This window comes from Nerophis ophidion, linkage group LG01 (genome assembly GCF_033978795.1).
Source record: "Nerophis ophidion isolate RoL-2023_Sa linkage group LG01, RoL_Noph_v1.0, whole genome shotgun sequence".
Taxonomy (NCBI): domain Eukaryota; kingdom Metazoa; phylum Chordata; class Actinopteri; order Syngnathiformes; family Syngnathidae; genus Nerophis; species Nerophis ophidion.
This window is the reverse complement of record NC_084611.1, coordinates 54,671,779-54,699,278: the sequence shown is the minus strand read 5'-3', so window position 1 is coordinate 54,699,278 and position 27,500 is coordinate 54,671,779. Positions and strand designations below refer to the sequence as shown.

General features: G+C 43.6%; 1 protein-coding gene across 2 annotated transcripts in view; it reads right to left on the bottom strand.

The window, feature by feature from the left end:
- The window catches only part of LOC133557244 (potassium voltage-gated channel subfamily KQT member 5-like), a 210,463-nt gene that overhangs the window by 1,376 nt on the left and 181,587 nt on the right, over positions 1 to 27,500 (bottom strand). Inside the window, exons 10-15 of one of the 2 annotated variants that reach the window (XM_061907573.1) lie at positions 18,005 to 18,225; positions 16,128 to 16,236; positions 9,339 to 9,470; positions 6,294 to 6,401; positions 3,752 to 3,878; positions 1 to 1,861 (exon numbers count right to left, since the gene is read on the bottom strand). The exon at positions 1 to 1,861 is cut by the window's left edge and continues 1,376 nt beyond it. In XM_061907573.1, the coding sequence (XP_061763557.1) occupies positions 638 to 1,861; positions 3,752 to 3,878; positions 6,294 to 6,401; positions 9,339 to 9,470; positions 16,128 to 16,236; positions 18,005 to 18,225 (1,921 nt within the window). In that variant the 3' untranslated portion in view covers positions 1 to 637. The remainder of the gene's footprint in view (positions 1,862 to 3,751; positions 3,879 to 6,293; positions 6,402 to 9,338; positions 9,471 to 16,127; positions 16,237 to 18,004; positions 18,226 to 27,500) is intronic. The other variant, XM_061907581.1, reaches the window with a different exon arrangement.

The window sequence follows — 27,500 nt, the reverse complement described above, 5'->3', positions numbered from 1 at the left end:
TTCGATTTTATATGAATTGGTACTCGGTAGTACCGACGAAATTTGGTTGGTACCTATAAAAGTACTGAGTTTGGTAGCCTTAGTGATGAGAAGAACACAGAAGACTGCGATGTGTGTTGTCAACATTAATAGAACCAACTGCAATTGTTTTTCCAGACCTAAATTTGTTTCCAGGATTGAAAAAGTGTCAGGACATGTACATTTGTTTTCGGTTTTGTGATTTTGGATGGGCAGTGCCTGAAGAGCTGCAGCCTGCCACCGTGGCCCCCCTCCCCCCTCCTCTGTTGTCTCGAGATGTTGTAATATGTATACGTGCTTTGCTATGGAGTTTTTTTTCCCCACTCCAGACTCTAGATTGTATTTTTTTTTACTCATCCTACCTCAGCATTTACCTTTTTCCCCATTTTTTATGGGGCGACTCATCAGCGTTCCTTTTCCGTAACCCTGTACATTGTTTGTTTGTCTAATCTTGAACGGGTTTGTGCCGAAAACAAAGTTTCTTTATACTTGTGCAATGACAATGAAGACCTACATGTACCTACCTAGTCAGGTGTGATCGACTCCTGTGTAATCGCGCCTTCAAGCTCACATTTTTAAAAAAAATTATAGAAGATTTTCTTGCATGAGGTCTGACGATCTATTTTAAGCGCACGCGCTGCATTTTGATTAATTCAGTGCTGCCAGCAGCGTGCGAGGATGAGTGACCAGTGGCCAGGCTGTGGTTTGACCCCCGTGACCCTCCCGCCTTCACCTCCGCTCTCCTCAGAACCCCTGAGAGCTCTGAGGAGTAGGGGGAAGTCTCGACTGTCTCGTGTGACAAGAAATCGAACTCCTGCATCTTCACTTCCCTGTCGCCGATGAAAAGATCTTCGTCCCCCCAGCCACCTTTTCCGTCTCCACCGAGGTCTTGGCAACTTTTGCGGAACCCGACGGACGAGATGTTGGTCGTACCGCGGCCCGGGGGCGAGCCGCATTGGGCGTCCGGCAGTCTGCCTTGGGCCATCTGCATCAAGTCCTGCACTGACATAGACTTTCCAAGGCTCTGGTCCATGTGGCTGGGGACTGAGCAGCAGTTTAAGGTGGAAGGCACCAGGGGCTCCAGTTCAAGACTCATATGCCTTCTCCAGGAGCTTTCCTCCTTGGCGTTCAGTCGGCCCTTGGTGTTTGTATGCCCTCCCAGCTGCTGGAGCCCCAAGTCTGGGCTAAGTTCCTCCACAATGCTGCTCTTCTTTATTTGCATTCCCAATCCTCCGCAAAAGTCTTCGATGTCAGGCGAAGTTTCATTGGAGGGAGCTCGCAGACCTACGTTCCTGTTCATAGGCGGTGGTGGCGGAAGCCTCGCCAGAAGACAAAACCCGGAATCAGCCACTCCACCCGCGCCGCTGCTGAAACTGTTTGGTGTGAGGACGGGGGGAGAACTTCCTGCTGTTTCGTCATTGCCACTTTCAGGTGTGCTGGACTGATCCTGGAGGTGATGATGGTGGTGGTGGTAAAGGTGATTTGGCAAGGATGACGGGCTGAACGGGGAGGAACCAAGGCCAGAGGGAGGTGTAATGGTGGCCGGGCTGAGGTTGAGCTCATTGGGTGCGGCCAAGATGAGATGGAGTCCTCCTTGGGACAGGTGAGGGTTGGTGGAGGAGCGTGGGACACAGCCACCAGGTGGCGGCACGACGCTGCTGCCGCTGCTGACCTGGCTGGAGCAGGACAGGTCCTTGCTGAAGACGGACGACTGGTAGTCCGACGTCTGCTCCAGCTCAAACAGAGGGAGGGACGAGAGGGTGAGAGCCGTGGACGAGCCCTTGCGCAGCACCTGCCGATAAATGTCCAGCAAGGAGTCCAGCTTGGACTCAATGGACTGGACCTGTGGGGAAAAGACAAGCTTTTAATCATTCCTTAGTGTGTGGTCAAAAGTTGGTGGCGAACATAATGTCATGGCTGTCTTGAGTTTCCAGTAATTTCAACAACCCTTATTTTTTTGAGACAGAGTGATTGGAGCACATACTTGTTGGTCACACAACAAATCATTTTTGAAGTATGGTTCTTTTATAATGTTTCAATGTTTAACTTTATGTGGAATGTTTAAAAATCAAAGACACCCCCGCTTTCGATTAATCACCCACCGGATTGCCCCTCCTTATACGCAGGGCAAGATATGCTAAACCATGATGGTTTTGTTAGCGAGAAATCTTGAAAAAATGTTTCATATTTAACCGTTTCAGAATTGTCCTAATACTCCTTTACAATGTTTCATGTTTAACTTAATGTGGAATATTTAAAAATCAAAGACACCCCTGCTTTCAAAAAAACGGCTCTGAGTTACCCACAGGACCGCCCCTCCTTATACGCAGGTCAAGATATGCTAACCTATGATGGTTTTGTTAGCGTGAAATCTTGCCAAAATGTTTCATATTTAAACCTTTCAGCACTGTCCTTTATAATGTTTCATGTTTAACTTAATGTGGAATATTTAAAAATCAAAGACACCCCTGCTTTCAAAAAACCGCCTCTGAGTTACCCACAGGACTGCCCCTCCTTATACGCAGGTCAAGATATGCTAACCTATGATGGTTTTGTTAGCGAGAAATCTTGCCAAAATGTTTCATATTTAAACTTTTCAGCATTATTCTTTATAATGTTTAATGTTTAACTTTATGTGGAATGTTTAAAAATGAAGCACACCCCTGCTTTCAATTAATCGCCTCTGAGGTACCCACAGGACCGCCCCTCCTTATACGCAGGTCAAGATATGCTAACCTCTGATTGTTTTGTTAGAGAGAAATCTTGGCAAAATGTTTCATATTTAAACTTTTCAGCAATATTCTTTATAATATTTCACGTGTAACTTTATGTAGAATGTTTAAAAATCAAAGACACCCCTGCTTTCGATTAATTTGCCTCTGAGGTACCCACAGGACTGCCCCTCCTTATACGATGGCTTTGTTAGCGAGAAATCTTGCCAAAATGCTTTATATGTAAAATTTTCAGCATTGTCCTAATACTCCTTTATAATGTTCCATGTTTAACTCTATGTGGATTATTTAAAAATCAAGCACACCCCTGCTTTCAGTTAATCGCGTCTGAGGTACCCACAGGACCGCCCCTCCTTATACGCAGGTCAATATATGCTAACCTATGATGGTTTTGTTAAATACTCTTTTATAATGTTTCGTGTCTAACTTTATGCTGAATATTTAAAAATCAAAGTCACCCCTGCTTTCGATTAATTTGCCTCTGATGTACCCACAGGACCGCCCCTTTTTATACGCAGGTCACACGCCGTGTGTCGTTGCCCCCCTTTTTGCGTGAAAGAGCGCATGTAAAATATAAAATAAGGAATGAAATTTGACCTTGCATTCCCAGCCCCTTCCTGCTCTGTCACTGATAAGAACATCATGACAAATCTCCCCTCGACATTTCCATTGTCCTCTGTGGTGCGCAGCCTTAGTGCTCGGTCTGTTTGAGTCCCGGTAAAACGTGGTAAATTTGTTATTTTGCGTAAACCCACCCCCCACCCCCCCAAAAAACAAAAAAACTAAATTTCTTTCCTGTTATTTTTTTTTGGTACAAAGCATGCATCAAATACAATTTAAATTGGATTAAAAGATTATAACAAAGCTTTCACGTAAATAAAAATAAGCGTGAATAGCATTGTGTAATCTAATTTAAAAAGAAAATCAGTAAGGGCCCCAGGGTTGCCTGGCATGAAAGAAAAGCCATTTAGAAAGGTGAAAGAATGAGAAAAAGACAGCACCTGTCGCTCCACTTTACAAACACGCCCCAGCATGCTCATGTCCTCAAGGAGATCTCCTTCAGACATCAACTTCTCACGAATCTTCTTGTCCAAAGGAATCTGGCCCTTACCGAGGATTTGGTCCACTCTAAATACCACAGAGGCACCGCAAAAGACATAAATGACATTAAAGAACACCGCATGAGGATGTCAATTTTTTTTTTTTGTAATGCATTATCATAAATGAATTAAATGGGTTGTACTTGTATAGCGCTTTTCTACCTTCAAGATACTCAAAGCGCTTTGACACTACTTCCACATTTACCCATTCACACACACATTCACACACTGATGGAGGGAGCTGCCTTGCAAGGCGCTAACCAGCACCCATCAGGAGCAAGGGTGAAGTGTCTTGCTCAGGACACAACGGACGTGACGAGGTTGGTACTAGGTGGGATTTGAACCAGTGACCCTCGGGTTGTGCACGGCCACTCTCACACTGCGCCACGCCGTCCCTATATCATTCCCTATTGCAGTCATTCCCAACCACTGTGCAGGAAATGATCCAATTTCACCTAACTGGTCTTAATACTATTTTTTTGGTTCATCAATATACAAAACCCAAAACCAGTGGAGTTGGCATGTCGCGTAATTTGTAAATAAAAACAGAATAAAATGATTTACAAATCCTTTTCAACTTATATTTAATTGAACAGACTGCAAAGACAAGATATTTAATGTACAAACTGAGAGACCAATTTTTTTTTTTGCAAATAATCATTAACTTAGAAATTAATGGCAGAAATACGATTTAAAAAAGTTGTCACAAGGGCATTTTTACCAGTGTGTTGCATGGCCTTTCCTTTAAACAAAACTCAGTAAACGTTCGGGAACTGAAGAAACACATTTTTGAAGCTTTTCAGGTGGAATTATTTCCCATTCTTGCTTGATGTACTGCTTAAGTTGTTCAACAGTTCAGGGGTCTCCGTTGTGGTATTTTAGGTTTCATAATGCGCCACACATTTTCAATGGGATGCAGGTCTGAACTACAGGCAGGCCAGTCTAGTACCCACACTCTTTTACTATGAAGCCATGCTGTTGTAACACGTGGCTTGGCATTGTCTTGCTGAAATAAGCAGGGGCGTCCATGATGACGTTGTTTGGATGGCAACATATGTTGCTCCAAAACCTGTATGTACCTTTCAGCATTAATAGTGCATTCACAGATGTGTAAGTTACCCATGCCTTGGGCACTAATACACCCCCATACCATCACAGATGCTGGCTTTTCAACTTTCCGCTTATAACAATCCGGATTTTTTTTTTCCTCTTTGTTGTCCACAGTTTCCAAAAACAATTTAAAATGTGGACTCGTCAGACCACAGAACACTTTTCCAATTTGCATCAGTCCATCTTCGCTGAGCTCGGGTTTCTGGGTGTTGTTGGTAAATGGCTTTTGCTTTGCATAGTTAAGTTTTAACTTGCACTTACAGATGTAGCGATGAACTGTAGTTACTGCCAGTGGTTTTCTGAAGTGTTCCTGAGCCCATGTGGTGATATCTTTACACACAGATGTTGGTTTTTGATAAAGTACCGCTTACGTACAGTGATTTCTTCAAATTCTCTGAACCTTTTGATGATATTACGGACCGTAGGTGGTGAAACCACTAAATTCCTTGCAATAGCTTGTTGAGAATTGCTGTTCTCAAGCAATTTGCTCATATGGCACCCACCTGTTCCCAATTAGCCAGTTCACCTGTGGGATGTTCCAAATAAATGTTTGATGAGCATTCCTCAACTTACTCAGGTTTTTTTTGCCACTTGTTGTAGGCATCAAATTCCAAATGAATATAGGTTGAAAAGGATTTGCAAATCATTGCATTCTGTTTTTATTTACCATTTACACAATGTGCCAACTTCTCTGGTTTTGGGTTTAGTATAAATGTTAAATAAAACTTATTTCCTCGTTTTTAATAAATACTTATGCCTAATATACTACTGTATCTAAATGTCGGTCATTACGGTGGTACTCAGAGAGCCAAGTGTTTTCTCAGTTGGTACTTGGTGAAACACGTTTGGAAACCACTCCATCCATCCATCCTTTTTCTACCGCTTGTCCCTTTTGGGGTCGCGGCATGAAATAGTAACTGGCAGAACAATTAAAAGCTCTTCCACTAGATGGCAGAAGACACGTAATTATGGTTATCAGAAATTCTTCTTATCAATTCACATTTCTGTATGTTTACTGACTACAGGATATCTAAAATGTGTTGCGTGTCGTGGATGCACGGTTACAAAGAGCAAAAGCAATAAAGAAATTAATACAAGGGCAGCACTGAATCACAATCGCAATCAATTTTGTCAAGCAGAAGCACTAAAAGCCATTCAATAGAGGCACACAGTGCAGTATCATGATTGGATGTAATGTCATACTCTGGACACTAGATGGGAGCAGAGACGAATGCAGACTGGGATTATGTCACTCAAATCTGTTACAATCCAGAGTGTGCATTCCCACTCCTATATGAACCGCAGCTATTTGACATGAGGTTTAAACTCTGACCCCTGGGTGGAGTTCTTTCTGCCCTGGCTGTAATAGAGGGGCAAGGAGGGGGAGGAAAAGGTCTTGGCTCGGCTGCTCAGGGGCTGTGGGCCTACTATCATGTCCAGCCTGTGAGGTAAGCAAAATCAACACACACACACACACACACACACACACACACACACACACACACACACACACACACACACACACACACATGCATGAGGTATGGGTGCAGATGCATGCATGCGTAATACACACACAAAGAAGCGCACACATTGTACACAATTGCACTCAGTAGTTGTCAACCCATACACTTATTTCAAAAAATATACGGCAAACTGCATGAAATATTTTGTTATGTTTGTTGTAATTGTTTTGTGTGTGTGTGTTCATTGCAAACCACTAAACACTTTTTGTACAAAACCAGTGAAATTGGCACGTTGTGTAAGTCGTAAATAAAAATTGAATACAAAAAATCTACTTATATTTACATGAATATACTGCAAAAATGTTCAGACTGAGAATTTTTTATTTTTTTGTTAACTTAGAATTTAGTGGCAGCAACACAATGCAAAAAGGTTGACACGGGCATTTCCGGGTGTTGTTGACAAATGGCTTTCGCTTTGCATAGTAGACTTTTAACTTGCACTTACAGATGTAGCGACAAACTGTAGTTGCTGACGGTGGTTTTCTGAAGTGTCCTTGAGCCCCATGTGGTGATATCCTTTACACACTGATGTCGCTTTTTGATGCAGTATCGCCTGAGGGCTCAAAGGTCCATAATATCATTGCTTCAGGCAGTGATTTTTGCAAATTCTTTGAACCCTTTGATGATATTACGGACCGTAGATGGTGAAATCCCTAAATTCCCTGCAATAGCTCGTTCAGAAATGTTGTTCTTAAATTGTACGACAATTTGCTCACGCATTTGTTCACAAAGTTTTGACCCTCGCCACGTCCTCGATTGTGAATGACTGAGCATTTCATGGAAGCTGCTTTTATACCCAATCAGGGTGTACAGCCTGTTCACCTGTGGGATGTTCCAAATAAGTGTTTGATGAGCATTCCTCAACGTTCTCAGTCTTTTTTTGAAACATGCTGCAGGCCTCACATTCCAAATAAGCTAATATTTGCAAAAAATAAAGTTTTCCAGTTCGAATGTTAAGTATCTTGTCTTTGCAGTCTATTCAATTGATTAAATGTTAAAAAGGAGTAGCAAATCATTGTATTCTGTTTTTATTTCAAATATACACAACGTGCGAACTTCTCTGGTTTTCAGGGTTTGTAGCAATTTTTGCAAACAAAAAAAAAGTGTGATGCGATTGAGTTATTTTGAGTGACTATTTAAGTACATACACTATACACATACACACTCAATTGAGGAAATAGGTGTATGATCCCCTGCTGATTTGCTAAGTCTAACAATACACTTCTTTTAGAGCGACAATTGCTCCCGTCTACGCTGCAAATCTGAATTTTTTTCTCCCTGAAGTGAGGGTGTATAACGTAGTGTCCCCTAAGAGTTAATGCTGCAAGGGGATCCGGGTATTTGTTCTGTTGTGTTTATGTTGTGTTACGGTGCGGATGTTCTCCCGAAATGTGTTTGTCATTCTTATTTGGTGTGGGTTCACAGTGTGGCGAATATTTGTAACAGTGTTTAAGTTGTTAATACGGCCACCCTTAGCGTGACCTGTATGGCTGTTGACCAACTATGCCTTGCATTCACTTGTGTGTGTGTGAAAAGCCTTAAATATTATGTGACTGGGCCGACACGCAAAGGCAGTGCCTTTAAGGTTTATTGGCAGATATGCACTTCTCCCTACGTCCGTGTACACAGCGGCATTTTAAAAAGTCATACATTTAACTTTTTGAAATCGATACCGATAATTTTGAAACCGATACCGATAATTTCCGATATCACATTTTAAAGCATTGATCGGCCGATAATATCGGCAATCTGATATTATCGGACATCTCTACTCTAATCCTCACAAAATTGTCTCGTCGCTTTCGGAAAGTAATACTAATATTCACTCATTATCAAATACAGCTTTTATAGGATGTCTTGCATTCAAACGTCACCAGGGACAAGATTGTAGACCTGCACTAGACTGGACTGGACTACAGACCAGCAACGACCATGAACATGGACCCCGATTTAAACAAGTTTAAAAACGTATCCGGGTGTTACTGTTAAAATATTTTTATTGAAGTTTTCACAAAAACTTTGTGTTGAAATGAGTTCCCAGCGGGAAGACCAAAAGCTGTCTTTGAAACCTACAAAGAAGAAGGCTTATAAAACTCCAGTGTGTAGGGGGGAAGCAACATGAAGGTGTTTCTACTTCTTTCATGTATTGTAATCAACAGAAAGATATTGTTTTAACCTAAGGACTACAAAGCGGAGAGAAGGCAGGATCTGGCCAAATTCCAGAAGATCTCTTTTTGAACCTCCTTTTTGTACTGCTTTACAAACCTCTATTTTAACCGTTTTACGAACCTCTTTTTGAACTCGTTTACGACCTTTTTTTTTTAACTGTTTACGACCCTTTTCTTTGAACTGTTGTAATCAAAAGCAATGGCTGTTTACAACCTCGTCCCTTAGAAGCAGCTGTTGAAATGTGGTCGGAGAAAGTCCAAATAAAGGGGGAGGCATGCAATCTTTCGCCAGAGCGTGCTGAGACACTGTACAGTGTCCGAGCGTCTCTCCTCAAATTGAGCCAAATTGAATTCTGTCTCTGTTTAATTCTTTGCTTCTTGTCTCGTTTAATAGATGTCAGCAGTGTTTTAATAAACCTGACAGTTACCATTTAGTGGTCAATTGTACGGAATATGTACTGTACTTTGCAATCTACTAATAACAGTTTCAATCAATCAGCAAGGCGCCTGGTAAGAAAGAGTCCACTATTATTGTGATGATTAGACAATGGGAGAAATTCAAGATAACCGTTTCCCTTCCTCTTCATCAAATCATCAGGGGATCAATTCATATTTCCTCCAATGTAAATAATTAAAAAAAAACATGCGGGATACATTGACAGAAGAGCAGGTGTTCATCCTTCTTACCTGGTTTGCAGACTCTTAATGCGACACAGCATGTCCAAGTGACCTGCAGAGTACTGCTCAATCACGTCCTTGACATCGTACGGACGCAACGTTTCCTTGAACTTCTTCTTTGCTACGTGGAACTTCATTATTCTGGGGGTGGGTGGGGAGAGCAGAACAAGGAAGAGCTTGCTTATGGTAAACACAAGTAGCCTCGATATACCAGAATCAGATTTATCGGCCAAGTATGTTAAACATGTAATTAATTTAATTTAGCAGACTGAATTTGAATTTTTCTGAATGGGACAGTGCATTTTAACGAACAGACAAATTACAAAACCCAAAACTAGTGAAGTTGGCACGTTGTGTAAATGGTAAATAACAACAAAATACAATGATTTGCAAATCATTTTCCACTTATATTCAGTTGAATAAACTGCAAAAACAAGATATGTAATGTTTGAACTTTGAAGCTTAATTTATTTTTGCAAAAAAGTTGGCATAGGGGCATTTTTACCAGTGTTACATGGCCTTTCCTTTTAACAACACTCAGTAAACGTTTGAAGCTTTCCAGGTGGAATTCTTTCCCATTTTTGCTTGATTTCCAGCTTAAGTTGTTCAAGAGTCCGGGGTCTCTTTTGTGGTATTTTAGGCTACATAATGCACCACACATTTTCAATGGGAGACAGGTCTGGACTACAGGCAGGCCAGTCTAGTACCTGCACTCTTTTACTACGAAGCCACACGGTTTTAACACGTGGATTAGCATTGTCTAGCTGAAATAAGCAGGGGCGTCCATGATAACTTTGCTTGGATGGCAACATAAGTTGCTCCAAAACCTGTATGTACTTTTCAGCATTAATAATGGCGCCTTCACAGATGTGCCTTGGGCATCAATACACCCCCATACCATCACAGATGCTGGCTTTTGAACTTTGTGCCTGTAACAATTCGGATGGTTCTTTTCCTCTTTGTTGTCCACAGTTTCCAAAAACAATTTAAAATTTGGACTTGTCAGACCACAGAACACCTTTACACTTTGCATCAGTCCATCTCAGATGAGCTCGGGCCCTGCGAAGTCGGTGGCGTTTCAGGGTGTTGTTGATAAATAGCTTTCGCTTTGCATAGTAGGTTTTTAACATGCACTTACTGAAGTAGCGACGAAACTGACCATGGTTTTCTGAAGTGTTCTGGAGCCCATATGGAGATATCCTTTACACACCAATGTCGTTTTTTGATGCAGTATCGCCTGAGAGATCAGATGTCACGGGCATTTAATGTTGGTTTTCAGCCTCGCTGCTAACGTGTAGTGATTTCTCCAGATTCTCTGAATCTGTTGATGGTATTACGGACCGTAGATGGTGAAATCTCTAAATTCCTTGCAATAACTGATTAAGAAATGTTGTTTTTAAACAATTTGCATACGCATTTGTTCACAAAGTGGTGAATAAGCGGTAGAAAATGGATGGATGGATGGATGAGCATTTCATGGATGCTGCTTTTAGACACAATCGTGGCACCCACCTGCTCCCAACTAGCCTGTTCACCTGTGGAAGGTACCAAATAAGTGTTTGATGAGCATTCCTCAACATTCTCAGTCTTTTTTGCCACTTGTGCCAGATTTTTGAAACATGTTGCAGGCATCCAATTCCAAATGAGCTAATATTTGCAAAAAATAACAAAGTTTTCCAGTTCGAATGTTTAGTATCTTGTCTTTGCAGTCTATTCAATTGAATATAGGTTGAAGAAGATTTTTAAATCATTGTATTTTGTTTTCATTTACCATTTACACAACGTGCCGACTTCACTGGTTTCGGGTTTTGTAGAAATAGACATGTAAACATGCCAGATTTTAGCCATAGGCTAACATCCATGTGTCCCCTGTTTGAATGAAACCACATTCAGAACAAATAAACATTAAATGAAACGTCTACAATGGCTTCAATTCAGTGACTGACAATAACACATACAGTTTGTTACTTTGACACTTTTCCCACCAGACAAAAATGGAAAAATAAATGAGCACGGTGGATTTTTTTATGTGTTTTTTTTACGTCTTCAAAAATGTTCCACACCGGCTTAAGTTAAGTTTCCTCACTCAAAAAACAAACATCCTGACACCTGAGCAGTCGACCCTCGGGGCCCCCCTTCAAATAAAGCTGTGCCCTTTTTTAAAATTAGATGTGTAAACATCGCCTATAAAAAAAAAAGACCTTAATGTATGGACCTGCAAAACCTCAAGGCCAGAATCCAATGCTATTTGGCTAACTGCAAACGTCCCAAAGTGGGGAAAAAAAACCCCGTTCCAGCCAAATAGGCAGCCGTAAAAAGTGTTGACTATTACAAAAAAGCCAGTGTTGGATCGTTTCTGAACGGCTAACTAAGCTATAGACTTATTTCAACAATGTCAAGCTCAAAATTAACATCTGGTTTGGGACACAGTAAAAATGAACTGGTTGCCTGTATGAAATATGGAAAATTATGTGTCTTATTAAAACAATTAATTAATTATAAAATGATTTACTGTTTATGTTTTTCCTAATATGGATGTTACACTGACTAAAATGTCCCTGGTGACAAAATCACTTGAATATAAATAAAGAAATATAAAATATTACTTGATCGTGGTACTTTTCCATTGACATAGATCTGAACTTGAATCCGTGTGTGGTGTCTGGGTCAGCGGGACCCGTTTTCATTGTTCATTAAAAGAAAAATGATACAATTCATGAATTTTTCAAACTGAGACTCACTGACTTTGGCTCATTTTCTGTGAATAACGTAAATCAGAATACATATTTAATGACCACACACCATAAAACCGCCCCTGCACATTTCTATTACAGATAATATGTCCGGGTCCATCCATCCATCTATTTTCTACCGCTTATTCCTTTTGGGGTTGCGGGGGGCGCTGGTGCCTATGTCAGCTACAATCGGGCGTAAGGCGGCGTACACCCTGGACAAATCGCCACCTCATCGCAGGGCCAACACAGATAGACAGACAACATTCACACTCACATTCACACACTAGGGGCAATTTAGTGTTTTCAATCAACCTATCCCCAGGTGCATGTCTTTGGAGGTGGGAGGAAGTCGGAGTACCCGAAGGGAACCCACGCATTCACGGGGAGAACATGCAAACTCCACACAGAAAGATCCAGAGCCCGGGATTGAACCCAGGACTACTCAGGGCCTTTGTATTGTGAGGCAGACGCACTAACCCCTCTGCCACCATGAAGCCTATGAAGAATTGAAATTGATGTTCTGTGTACCACACGCACGTACACGCACACGCACACACACGCACACACACACACACACACACACACACACACACACACACACACACACACACACACACACACACACACACACACACACACACACACACACACACACACACACACACACACACACACACACACACACAGCAGGTCTAGACGGGAGGACGACAGAGTGTAGGTACACAGAACATCAGAGGGTGAAATGTGCGAGAAAATGAGAGCAGACAGTGTTGACCAACAAACACAAAAGAAGAATCCCTGTGGGATGCAGAAACTGGCAGAGAACATAGCCATGCAATGTTCATATTGTTTTTACTCAGCCAGCGTTTATGGGTCTGATGGACCCGTTGCATTTTGTGGCTTTTAATGCCTGACAATCAAACACTCTTTGCCTATACATACACACACACACACACACACACAAACACACACACACACACACACACACACACACACACACACACACACACACACACACACACACACACATATATACATATATACATACATACATACATACATACACATATACATACATATATATACAACCACACACACACATATGTACATACATATACACACATATGCATATGCTAGCATATGCATATGCTGCTAGCATGCTAGCAAAAGAGGACATGTCCGGTGCTAGCAGTGATCGGGCTAAGATAGACTGACCATACGTCCTCTTTTCACCAGACATGTCTTCTTTTGCGGGGCTGTCCTGGCAGAGTTTCTTAAATGCCTCAATTGTCCGGCATTTTGGGTATAGTTTAAGCTACTTAATATGTCCGTCTGGAAACTCGTTAGTTCACCTCCGCACCGAACCGAAACCCCCGTACCGAAACGATTCAATACAAATACACGTACCGTTACACCCGTAATATACACACATACATATATATACATACAAACCCCGTTTCCATATGAGTTGGGAAATTGTGTTAGATGTAAATATAAACTGAATACAATGATTTGCAATTCATTTTCAACCCATATTCAGTTGAATATGCTACAAAAACAAGATATTTGATGTTCAAACTGATAAACCTTTTTTTTTTTTGCAAATAATCATTAACTTTAGAATTTAATGCCAGCAACACGTGACTAAGAAGTTGGGAAAGGTGGCAATAAGTACTGATAAAGTTGAGGAATGCTCATCAAACAGTTATTTGGAACATCCCACAGGTGTGCAGGCAAATTGGGAACAGGTGGGTGCCATGATTGGGTATAAAAGCAGCTTCCATGAAATGCTCAGTAATTCACAAACAAGGATGGGGCGAGGGTCACTACTTTGTAAGCAAATTGTCGAACAGTTTTAGAACAACATTTCTCAACAAGCTATTGCAAGGAATTTAGGGATTTTACCATCTACGGACCGTAAAATCATCAAAAGGTTCAGACAATCTGAAGAAATCACTGCACATAAGCGATGATATTACAGACCTTTGATCCATTAGGCGGTACTGCATCAAAAACCGACATCAGTGTGTAAAGGATATCACCACATGGGCTCAGGAACATTTAAAAAACACTGTCAGTAACTACAGTTGGTCGCTACATCTGTAAGTGCAAGTTAAAACTCTACTATGCAAAGCAAAACCCATTTATCAACAATATTCTGAAACGCTGCCGGCTTGGCTGGGCCTGGGCTCACCTAAGATGGACTGATGCAAAGTGTAAAAGTGTTCTGTCGTCTGACGAGTCCACATTTCGAATTATATTTGGAAACTGTTGACGCGGTGTCCTCCGGAACAAAGTGGAAAATAACCATCCGCAAAGTTCAAAAGCTAGCATCTGTGATGGTATGGGAGTGTATTAGTGCCGAAGGCATGGGTAACTTACACATCTGTGAAGGCACCATTAATGCTGAAAGGTACATACAGATTTTGGAGCAACATATGTTGTCATCCAAGCAACGTTATCATGTACGCCCCTGCTTATTTCAGCAAGACAAAGCCAAGCCACATGTTACAACAGCATGGCTTCGTAGTTAAAGAGTGCAGGTACTTTCCTGGGCCACCTGCAGTCCAGACCTGTCTCCAATCGAAAATGTGTGGCGTATTATGAAGGGTAAAATAAGACAGCGGAGACCCCGGACTGTTGAACGACTGAAGCTCTACATAAGACAAGAATGGGAAAGAATTCCACTTTCAAAGCTTCAACAATTAGTTTCCTCAGTTCCCAAACATTTATTGAGTGTTGTTAAAAGAAAAGGTGATGTAACACAGTGGTGAACATGACCTTTCCCAACTACTTTGGCACATGTTGCAGCCATGAAATTTTAAGTTAATTATTATATGCAAAAAAATAAAGTTTATGAGTTTGAACATCAAATATCTTGTCTTTGTAGTGCGTTCAGCTGATTATGGGTTGAAAAGGATTTGCAAATTATTGTATTCCGTTTATATTTACATCTAACACACTTTCCCAACTCTTATGGAAACAGGGTTTGTGCATACGTACACTTATATATACATATATACACACATTCACATACACACAGACGTACATACATATATGCATATATACACATACACATACATATGGACATCTATAAACACACTCATACCTATACCCATACATGCACACACATATACATACATACACACATTTACACATACATTCAAACTGATAAAGCTTAACCTATTGTTACTATAACAATCTACAAGATTAATACAGTTTGCTTCTCTTTCTTCCCCTCCATTTATCTGCCTTCCTTTATAATTGAAGTTATCATTACAAAAATGTATTGTTTCATTTGAAACAATTGTATTGTTGATAACAGAGGTAAATATTGTTACTATTATTAATTACAAACAGTGCTATTTCTATTGGTATTTTTATAACTCCATTTGTAATGCAATAGTGTTCATTGCCATTTCTGTGTTATTAATATTTACTTCACTAACTGCTTCTTTGCTATCACTTTTCGTATCATATTTGTACATATCCTATTTGCTGATGCTGTTCTGTTGTTGTTGTTGTTTCTCTGTCTTATCCCTCTCTTGTCTCGACAAGTCTTCCTTTTTTCTTCTTTTTTCTGTCCCCTGATGCTCCCGTCCGGCTGCACCAAAAATTAAATGAATCCACTTAATAAAGTCAAATACAAATAAGGCACTAAGAGAAGTATCTTGCACTTCTCTTTTGTAATGTGGCTGAACATAATCCCAATTTGACTTGTATCTAAGCGTATTTCTGACAACTTTTTACCCATAGTTTTAGTATATGTCTTGCTTTTGTAAATTATGTGAATTATTTTGTTGCCATTGCCAAACTACTAAAGACATGATCTGCAAGGTTAATTCTCCCACTAAAAAAGAAGAAAAAAAATGATTACTAATACAACATAAAACAAAGATGGCTTAACTTAAACAAAGTTGTTTTTTATCATAATTGTCTGTGCACTAATCTAATCCGCAAGGCTTCCTAGAGCAGTTTTCAATCATGGTCTATTTCCATGCATCATCCCAAAAATCTGGTCAACCTGGATACATTTTTTTTAATTAAATTTTTTCTTTCTTACCTGACAGCCCGGATGGCACACTTGACAGAGGTCAGCAAGTCTTCTACTGAGATCTCGCAGTGACAACCCTTCTCATCAAAACCATCTTCTCCAGTCATGTTTGAGTCTGCTGCATAAAAAAGCAAAAAAACACAGACATTCAATATCCATTGTAATTCTATACAAATATATTATTATAACAGAATATCTGGAACTATGCATGAGTGGTGTTACAATCCAATACTGACAAATATTTAAAAAAAAACCATCCATCCATCTTTCTCCGCTTATCCCATGCTTTCCTCTCCCCAGCCACTTCGTCCAGCTCTTCCAGGGGGATCCCGAAGCGATCCCAGGCCAGCAGGAAGACATAGTCTTCCCAACGTGTTCTGGGTCGTCCCCATGGCCTCCTACCGGTTAGACGTGCATTAAACACCTCCCTAGGGAGGCGTTCAAGTGGCATCCTGACCAGATGCCAGAACCACCTCATCTGGCTCCTTTCGATGTGGAGAAGCAGGGGCTTTAGTTTGAGCTCCCCCCGGATGTCAGAGCTTCTCACCCTATCTCTAAGGGACAGCCCCGCCACCCGGCGGAGGAAACTCATTTCAGCCACTTGTACCCGTGATCTTGTCCTTTCGGTCATAACCCAAAGCTCATGACCATAGGTGAGGATGGAAACGTAGATGGACCGGTAAATTGAGAGCTTTGCCTTCCGGCTCAGCTCCTTCTTCACCACAACAGATCGATAGAGCGTCCGCATTACTGAAGACGCCGCACCGATCTGCCTATCGACCTCACAATCCACTCTTCCCTCACTCGTAACAAGACTCCTAGGTACTTGAACTCCTCCACTTGGGGCAGGGTCTCCTCCCCAACCCGGAGATAGCACCCCACCCTTTTCTGGGAAAGAACCATGGACTTGGACTTGGAAGTGCTGATTCTCATCCCAGTCGCTTCACACTCGGCTGCGAACCGATCCAATGAGAGCTGAAGATCCTGGCCAAATGAAACCATCAGGACCACATTATCTGCAAAAAGCAGAGACCTAATCCTGCAGCCACCAAACAGGATCCCCTCAATGCCTTGACTGCGCATAGAAATTCTGTCCATAAAAGTTATGAACAGAATCGGTGACAAAGGGCAGCCTTGGCGGAGTCCAACCCTCACTGGAAACGGGTCCGACATACTGCCTGCCGGCAATGCAGACCAAGCTCTGACACTAATTGTACAGGGAGCGGACTGCCACAATCAGACGGTCAAGATACCCCTTACTCTCTGAGCCCTCCCCACAGGACTTCCCAGAGGACACGGTTGAATGTCTTCTCCAAGTCCACAAAGCACATGTAGACTGGTTGGGCAAACTCCCATGCACCCTAAAGGACCCTGCCGAGAGTATAAAGCTGGTGCACAGTTCCACAACCATGACGAAAACCACACTGTTCCTCCTGAATCCGAGGTTCGACTATCCTCTCCAGTACACCTGAATAAACCTTACCGGGAAGGCTGAGGAGTGTGATCCCATGATAGTTTGAACACACCCTCCGGTTCCCCTTCTTAAAGAGAGGAACCACCACCCCCGGTCTGCCAACCTGCCAAAGTCACAAAAACCCAAGAATCTAATATCACCAGAAAAGAGTGTGTCGTTTAATGGGCCTGCTTCTCGACCAAGTAATCAATGACAGCTGCCACCTTGCACAAAACAAAAGCATCAGAGCGTTTTGACATAAAACTCGGAATAATCCACAAAGTCAGTAAATATTGCAGAAACACAGCAGAATTGAACGTGTCATTTAATTACTGCGATCGCTCCTCTCGCAAGTAATTAATGTCTTGTACTTTGTGTATGTTTAGCTGTGGGCAATAATAAGTAATAAACACTTTGTGTAACTGCCACTCACCATCAGTGGTGGATCGGGACTGGCTTTTAAGACGCAGTGAGGGTCTGAATCGTGTGCGGTCATTGAAGCTCCAGCTTTTCTGCACCTTGGAAGGACTAGTGCCGTCTGCACCGACGTCTGCCGCTGGTGAGCGGCGGTCATTCACGGAAGTCTGCCTGTTCTTGATGGTTTGACCTCGAGGGCTCGCCATCCTGACACGCTCCTTGAAACTCAGCTTCTGGCTGCAGCATAAAATGAATGAATGGCGGTATAACAGGGAAGCAGAACATGTAACATTAACACTGACATTAAGTGATAAGTAGTAAGAATAGAATCCATCCATCCATCTGTTTTCTTCCGCTTATCCAAGGTCGGGTCACGGGGCAGCAGCCTAGGCAGAGAAGCCCAGACTTCCCTCTCCCCTGCCGCTCTGTCCAGCTCCTACCGGGGGATTCAGAGGCGTTCCCAGGCCAGCTGTGAGACTTCCCTGTTGCTTCTTGTCGGTCAGACGTGCCCTAAACACCTCCCTAGGGAGGCGTTCAGGTGGAATCCCGAGCAGATGCCCGAACTTCCTCATCTGGCTCCTCTCGATGTGGAGGAGCATCGGCTTTAGGCTGAGTTCCTCCCGGATGACAGAGCTTCTCACCCTATCTCTAAGGGAGAGACCAGCCACCCGGCGGAGGTAACTCATTTCGGCCGCTTGTAGCCGTGATCTTGTCCTTTCGGTCATAACCCAAAGCTCATGACCATAGGTGAGGATGGGAACGTAGATCGACCGGTAAATTGAGAGCTTTGCCATCCATCTCAGCTCCTTCTTCACCATAACGGATCGATACAGCATCCGCATTACTGAAGACGCCGAACAGATCCGCTTGTCGGTCTCACGATCCACTCTTCCCTCACTCGTGAACAAGACTCCGAGGTACTTGAAATCGTCCACTTGGGGCAGATCTCCTCCTCAACTTGGCGATGGAACTCCACCCTTTCCCGGGCAAAAACCATGGACTCGGACTTAGAGGTGCTGATTCTCATCCCAGTCGCTTCACACTCGGCTGCGAACCGATCCAATGAGAGCTGAAGATCCTGGCCAGTTGAAGCCATCAGGTCCCCGTCATCTGCAAAAAGCAGAGACCTAATCCTGCAGACCCCAAACTGGATCCCCTCAACGCCCTGACTGCGCCTAGAAATTCTGTCCATAAAAGTTATGAACGCAATCGGTGACAAAGGGCAGCCTTGGCAGAGTCCAACCCTCACTGGAAACAGGTCCGACTTACTGCCGGTAATGCGGACCAAGCTCTGACACTGTACATACAGGGAGCGGACCGCCACTATCAGACAGTCGGATACCCCATACTCTCTGAGCAATCCTCACATGACTTCCCGGGGGACACGGTCGAATGCCTTCTCCAAGTCTACAGAGCACATCTAGACTCGTTCGGCAAACTCCCATGCACCCTCAAGGACCCTGCCGAGAGTATAGAGCTGGTCTACCGTTCCACGACCAGTATGAAAACCACACTGTCCCTCTTGGATCTGAGGTTCGACTATCCTCTCCAGTACACCTGAATAAACCTTACCGGGAAGGTTCAGGAGTGTGATTCCACGATAGTTGGAACAGTAAATGATTGTAATTGTAGGCTGTCATTTTTTTTAGGTAAAATATTGATCAAAATCAAAGGCTTCAATTAGGTCCTGGGCATTTATTATTGCTTGTCCTTTAACTTTTAGTACAGTTCCGCATGTTTCTTTTACGCTTAATACGTGACGAACCGGCCATGGAACCCCCACATATGTTATACCGCCGGAAAAGTCTTGTTCGTGCCGACGGGTGTATAAACTTTGTGAACAAATGCGTGAACAAATTGTCCAACAGTTTAAGAACAACATTTCTCTACGAGCTATTGCAAGGAATTTAGGGATTTCACCATCTAAGTTCTGTAATATCATCAAAAGGTTCAGAGAATCTGGAGAAATCACTGCACTTGGAATGTGAAAGAATTTCGCCTGAAAAGCTTCAAAAATTGGTCTCCTCAGTTCCCAAACATTTACTGAGTGTTGTTAAAAGGAAAGGCCATGTAACACAGTGGATAAAATGCCCCTATGCCAACTTGTTTGCAATTGAATTATAAGTTAATGATTATTTACAAAAAAAAATACGTTACTCAGTTGGAGCATTAAGTATCTTGTCTTTGCAGTCTATTCAATTAAATTTAAGTTGAAAATGATTCGCAAATCATTGTATTCTCTTTTTATTTACGAATTACACAACAATTTGGTTGACTACCGGCAGATTGCAGGTTTTTGATGTTTCATTTGAATAATTCCTCTAAATTGACATCTTAGAGGACAAGTTGACAGCTCTCCCTGGATCGGTTCGAAGCCGAGTGTTCTGCGGCTGGAATGAGGATCAGCATCTCCAAATCTGAGGCCACAGTTCTCAGCAGGAACCCGATGGTTTGTAAAGTCCAGGTAGAGAACGAGACTCTGTCTCAGGTGGAGGAGTTTAAGTATCTCGGGGTCTAGTTCATGAATGAAGGAAAGATGGAGAAGGAAATCAGCCGGAGATTCGGAGCAGCTGGGGCGGCATTGCAGTCTCTCTGCCGCACTGTTGTGACGAAACAAGAGCTGACCCAGAAGGCAAAGCTCTCGGTCTACCGAGCAATTTGCATTCCTACTTTCACCTATGGTCATGAAATGTGGGTCATGACCGAAAGAGTAAGATCGCTGATACAAGCGGCCGAAATTAGTTTTCTCAGAAGGGTGGCTGGCGTCTTCCTTAGAGATAGGGTGAGAAGTTCAGTCACCCGAGAGAGACTTGGAGTACAGCTGCTGCTCCTTCGCTTAGGTGGTTCGGGGATCTCGTGCGGATGGCTTATGAGCGTCTCCCTAGGGAGGTCCTCATTGCACGTCCCACTGGGAGGAGACCCCGCGGCAGGCCAAGAACCAGAAAGGGGGATTACATCCCCTCTCTGGCCTGGGAACACTTCGGAATCCCCCAGGAGGAAGTTGCTAATGTTGCTCTGGAGAGGGAAGTCTGGGGGTGTCTGCTGGGGCTGTTGTCCCCGCAAAGCGATTCCGGATAAGCGGTTGAAGATGGATGGATGGACTGACTCACCCATGCCGACATATGCAGATGTTGACATAACCACAAATAATTATCGCTCGTATTATTAGTTGTGACTTTGATTAGAGACGTAGGGAGAATGAGCGAAGATAAAGGATTTATGAACCCATTGTTTTGCTCCATTGTTTTGCTCCATTTTGGAACTCATTTTAATGGGTGTATGTTGTTCATTTAACAAAGGTGGATGAGAGAAGGGCATAGAAAGCTACCACACAAAAAGATGCCAAAGCTTTGACGGTGAGTGGCAGATCCTTTTGTTGCCCTCGCAACCTTTTTCTTTGTTTTGTTTTAATTGAGTTTGTTTCTTGCTGTTAATCATTTTAGAACAAAAATCTTACTAATCACATGGTTGCTGTGGTTTTAATTATGATTAAATATCATCCATTTTGAAACCTATAGTGTTTCATTAAGCATGACCAAAGAGAATGAAGGAGGTAAATAACCATCCTTTAAATAATTAAAAAAAAAAAAAAAAAAATTATATATATATATATATACATATATATATATATATTTATATATATATATATATATATATATACATATATATATATATATATATACATACATATATATATATATATATATATATATATATATATATATATATATATATATATATATATATATATATATATATATATATATATATATATATATATATATTAGGGCATTAGGGCTGCGAATCTTTGGGTGTCCCACGATTCGATTCAATATCGATTCTTGGGGTCGCGATTTGATTATAAATCGATTTTTTTTAAATCAACGCGATTCTCGATTAAAAACGATATTTTTCCGATTCAAAACGATTCTGTGTTCATTCAATACATAGGATTTCAGCAGGATCTATGCCAGTCTGCTGACATGCTAGCAGAGTAGTATATTTTTTTAAAAAGCTTTTATAATCGTAAAGACCAATGTTTTATCAACTGATTGCAATAATGTAAATTTGTTTTAACTATTAAACGAACCAAAACAATGACTTGTTTTATCTTTGTGAAAACATTGGACACAGTGTGTTATCAAGCTTATGAGATGCGATGCAAGTGTTTGCCACTGTGACACTATTGTTTTTATTTTTTATAAATGTCTAATGATAATGTCAATGAGGGAAATTTTAATCACTGCTATGCTGAAATTATAACTAATATTGATACTGTTGTTGATAATATTCATTTTTGTTTCACTACTTTGGGTTTGTTCTGTGTCGTGTTTGTGTCTCCTCTCAATTGCTCTGTTTATTGCAGTTCTGAGTGTTGCTGGGTCAGGTTTGGTTTTGGAATTGGATTGCATTGTTATGGTATTACTGTATATTGTTTTGTTGGATTGATTAAAAAATGAGAATCGATTTTGAATCACACAACGTGAGAATTGCGATTCATATTCGAATCGATTTTTCCCCACACCCCTATTATATATATATATTTAAATATATATATATTTAAATATATCCATCCCTCTTCTTCCGCTTATCTGAGGTTGGGTTGCTGGGGCAACAGCCTAAGCAGGGAAACCCAGACTTCCCTCTCCCCAGCCACTTGGTCTAGCTCTTCCCGGGGGATCCCGAGGCGTTCCCAGGCCAGCCGGGAGACATAGTCTTCCCAACGTGTCCTGGGTCTTCCCCGTGGCCCCCTACCGGTTGGACGTGCCCTAAACACCTCCCCTAGGGAGGCGTTCGGGTGGCATCCTGGCCAGATGCCCGAACCACCTCATTTGGCTCCTCTCGATGTGAAGGAGCAGCGGCTTTACTTTGAGTTCCCTCCGGATGGCAGAGCTTCTCACCCTATCTCTAAGGGAGAGCCCCGCCACACGGCGGAGGAAACTCATTTCGGCTGCTTGTACCCGTGATCTTATCCTTTCGGTCATGACCCAAAGCTCATGACCATAGGTGAGGATGGGAACGTAGATCGACCGGTAAATTGAGAGCTTTGCCTTCCGGCTCAGCTCCTTCTTCACCACAACGGATCGATACAACGTCTGCATTACTGAAGACGCCGCACCGATCCGCCTGTCGATCTCACGATCCACTCTTCCCTCACTCGTGAACAAGACTCCTAGGTACTTGAACTCCTCCACTTGGGGCAGGGTCTCCTCCCCAACCCGGAGATGGCACTCCACCCTTTTCCGGGCGAGAACCATGGACTCGGACTTGGAGGTGCTGATTTTCATTCCGGTCGCTTCACACTCGGCTGCGAACCGATCCAGCGAGAGCTGAAGATCCCGGTCAGATGAAGCCATCAGGACCATATCATCTGCAAAAAGCAGAGACCTAATCCTGCGGTTACCAAACCGGAACCCCTCAACGCCTTGACTGCGCCTAGAAATTCTGTCCATAAAAGTTATGAACAGAATCGGTGATAAAGGACAGCCTTGGGGGAGTCCAACCCTCACTGGAAATGTGTTCGACTTACTGCCGGCAATGCGAACCAAGCTCTGGCACTGATTGTACAGGGAGCGGACCGCCACAATAAGACAGTCCGATACCCCATACTCTCTGACCACTCCCCACAGGACTTCCCGAGGGACACGGTCGAATGCCTTCTCCAAGTCCACAAAGCACATGTAGACTGGTTGGGCAAACTCCCATGCACCCTCAAGAACCCTGCCGAGAGTATAGAGCTGGTCCACAGTTCCACGACCAGGACGAAAACCACACTGTTCCTCCTCAATCCGAGGTTCGACTATCTGGCGTAGCCTCATCTCCAGTACACCTGAATAAACCTTACCGGGAAGGCTGAGGAGTTTGATTCCACAATAGTTGGAACACACAACCTCCGGTCCCCCTTCTTAAAGAGAGGAACCACCACCCCGGTCTGCCAATCCAGAGGTACCGCCCCCGATGTCCACGCGATGCTGCAGAGTCTTGTCAACCAAGACAGCCCCACGGCATCCAGAGCCTTAAGGAACTCCGGGCGGATCTCATCCACCCCCGGGGCCTTGCCACCGAGGAGCTTTTTAACTACCTCAGCGACCTCAGCCCCAGAAATAGGAGAGTCCACCACAGATTCCCCAGGCACTGCTTCCTCATAGGAAGACGTGTTGGTGGGATTGAGGAGGTCTTCGAAGTATTCCTTCCACCTATCCACAACATCCGCAGTTGAGGTCAGCAGAACACCATCCGCACCATACACGGTGTTGATAGTGCACTGCTTCCCCTTCCTGAGGCGGTGGACGGTGGTCCAGAATCGCTTCGAAGCCGTCCGGAAGTTGTTTTCCATGGATTACCTGAACTCCTCCCATGTCCGAGTTTTTGCCTCCGCGACCGCTGAAGCTGCACACTGCTTGGCCTGTCAGTACCTGTCCACTGCCTCCGGAGTCCTATGAGCCAAAAGGACCCGATAGGACTCCTTCTTCAGCTTGACGGCATCCCTCACCGCTGGTGTGTGAGGACTGGAGGGCATGGATTCGTTGACATGAACACAACAAAGCTAGGCTCTTAAAATATTTAGCTCTGAACAGAAATGCTGGAGCTAATAAAAAGGCAAACCAAAAACGCTAGTATGAAAACTAGGAAATACAAACAGAAAACTAAACTTGGCATGAAAGCACAAACGAGAAAACAAATCATCAGTATGAAAACTGGAATAATCAAGTGGCATAGCGTGAGAGCTAGCGAGAATAAACGTAGAAAAAGTAGTAGTCGTCACTTTTTGCATGAGAGCAATTTATGAACCCAGGAAGAAATAAACAAAGAGGCTGTCTTAAATAGGAGGGTGATTAGACAAAACAGGTGTGTGTGGACCGGGATTGGCAGGTGGACTGATGAGTTACCATGGTGACAGGCTAAACAGGAAATAAACAGTCACTTGACGGAGAGTGATACCAGAAAGGAAAAATAACTAATATGTGTAGATCCGAGCAGCGGATCGCAACAGTATTCCCCTCCAACAAAAGACAGATACCAGATGTCTCAAAAAGAAGAGGAAAAAAAAACAAAAAACTTGAACCCCCTCCCCAAACACAAAAAGTCCACAAACAAAGGGAGGGCGGAGGGAGGCCACGGTGGAGGGTCGCCAAGTCGCGTGTCCCCGAATCCACCGAGGACAAGTCATGTGGCGGCGGCGGGTCGAACGCCGCTGCCGAAAAAGTCTTGGCGGGCGACCTCGAAAAGACCACATCAGTGGCCGCCTAGCAGGATGACGCTTCAGCACCATAGTCATAGCAGGCTTGGACGTAGCAGACGAGGGTGCGGGTGCTGCAGCCGAAGAAGGCCCAAGTGCAGCAGGCGAAGAAAGCGTCCTTGGCGGCGTGAAAACCGCAGTCGTCATCGTTGGCGGCGTGGAAACCGCAGTCGTCATCGTTGGCGGCGTGGAAGCCGCAGTCGTCATCGTTGGCGGCGTGGAAGCCGCAGTCGTCACCGTCGTGGAGGCAGGCGTAGTCGTCGCCGTCGTGGAGGCTGGAGGCACACTCGTTGTCATTGCAGAAGCAGGTGCGGGTGCTGCAGCCGAAGAAGGCGGCGTCGTGAAGGCAGGCGTAGTCATCGCCGTCGTGGCTGCTGGTGTGGGCTCCAGCCCCGTCGTCGACGCAGGTGTTGGAATGGGCTCCAGCTTTGGAGCTGGTGCTGGAGTGGGCTCCAGCTCTGGAGCTGGTGCTGGAGTGGACTCCAGTAAAAGAGCTGGTGCTGGAGTGGGCTCCAGCCTAGGAGCAGGTGCTGGTGTGAAAACCAGGTGAAAGTCTGAAACCAATGTGAGAACCAGTTCTGGGTCGGACGCTGGTGTGAGAACCAGGCTAGAGTCCATCTCTGGTGCGAGAACCAGGCTAGGGACCGAACTACATGGACTAGGACAGCGACTAAGACATGGACGTAACACAGGTGGCGGAGGACGCGCTGGAGTTTGTGGCTTAGCAGGTTGCAACTGTGCTACCTTCGTAGCACAGTTGCCAACCTGAGTCCCCCCTTCAAACAGCGGATGCCAGATGCATTCCTTATCATGTGAAGAGGTATTTAAGAGTGGGCAGCGGGAGATTAGGAGGAGGGCAGATTCCTCCCCACTAGAATTACCCTTAGAAAAAGGAGAAAAACCCAAAGATTTGGGCTGGGCTTGAGGACTTAGTGACTGAGATGAAAAAGTAGGTGAAAATTGAGAACTAAACTTGCCTCTGGAAAAAACGTCCTTATGTAAATCTTTATCAATATTGTCCAGAAAATTAAAGTCAATTACTTTAAAAAAAAACTGGGAATTATATTCCAAAAAAAAATGTTCGATGACGTCACCTGAAGGCGTTGCCGACATGACGTCACCGCTGCCGTCTGTGAAAGAGACATGGCGGTCGAAAGAAAGTTTGGACATGGAACTAAAGGGATTACCAGGCTTGTGAGGAGTATCCTGGACGGGTTGAAGCTTGCTGTGTTCGCTGAAAGAGAGTCGTGGAGTGAAAGCGTCACTGCAGCGGGCATCGTGAGCGGATTCGGAAGGCACATCACCGTAATGACGTATCTCCGCCTCCCGTGCTCGGAGCTTTTTCCACGTGCCTATATCGAAGGCATTCTCTTTCCAGCTGTCAATCGCGAAGGAATCTCTTGCTGGGTTCATACTGTGAGGACTGGTGGGCATGGTAATGCCGGGTTTGTCCCTCCGTGGATGCGTTGACATGAACACAACAAAGGTAGGCTCTTAAAATATTTATTTAACAAAAAGAGAGCTCTGAACAGAAATGCTGGAGCTAATAAAAAGGCAAACCAAAAACGCTAGTATGAAAACTAGGAAATACAAACAGAAAACTAACTTGGCATGAAAGCACAAACGAGAAAACCAATCATCAGTATGAAAACTGGAATAATCAAGTGGCATAGCGTGAGAGCTAGCGAGAATAAACGTAGAAAAAGTAGTAGTCGTCACTTGTTGCATGAGAGCAATTTATGAACCCAGGAAGAAATGAACAAAGAGGCTGTCTTAAATAGGATGGTGATTAGACAAAACATGTGTGTGTGGACCGGGATTGGCAGGTGGACTGATGAGTTACCATGGTGACAGGCTAAACAGGAAATAAACAGTCACTTGACAGAGAGTGATACCAGAAAGGAAAAATAACTAATATGTGTAGATCCGAGCGGCGGATCGCAACATGGTGTCCACCAAGGGGTTTTAGGATTAGCGCCCCGACAGGCACCAACTACCTTGCGGCCACAGCTACGATCAGCCGCCTCGACAATAGAGGTGCGGAACATGGTCCACTCGGACTCAATTGTCCAGCACCTCCCTCGTGACATGTTCGAAGTTCTTCCGGAGGTGGGAATAGAAACTTTCTCTGACAGGAGACTTTGACAGACGTTCCCAGCAGACCCTCACAGTGCGTTTGGGCCTGCCAGGTCTGTCCGGCATCCTCCCCCACCATCGCAGCCAACTCACCACCAGGTGGTGATCGGTAGATAGCTCCGCCCCTCTCTTCACC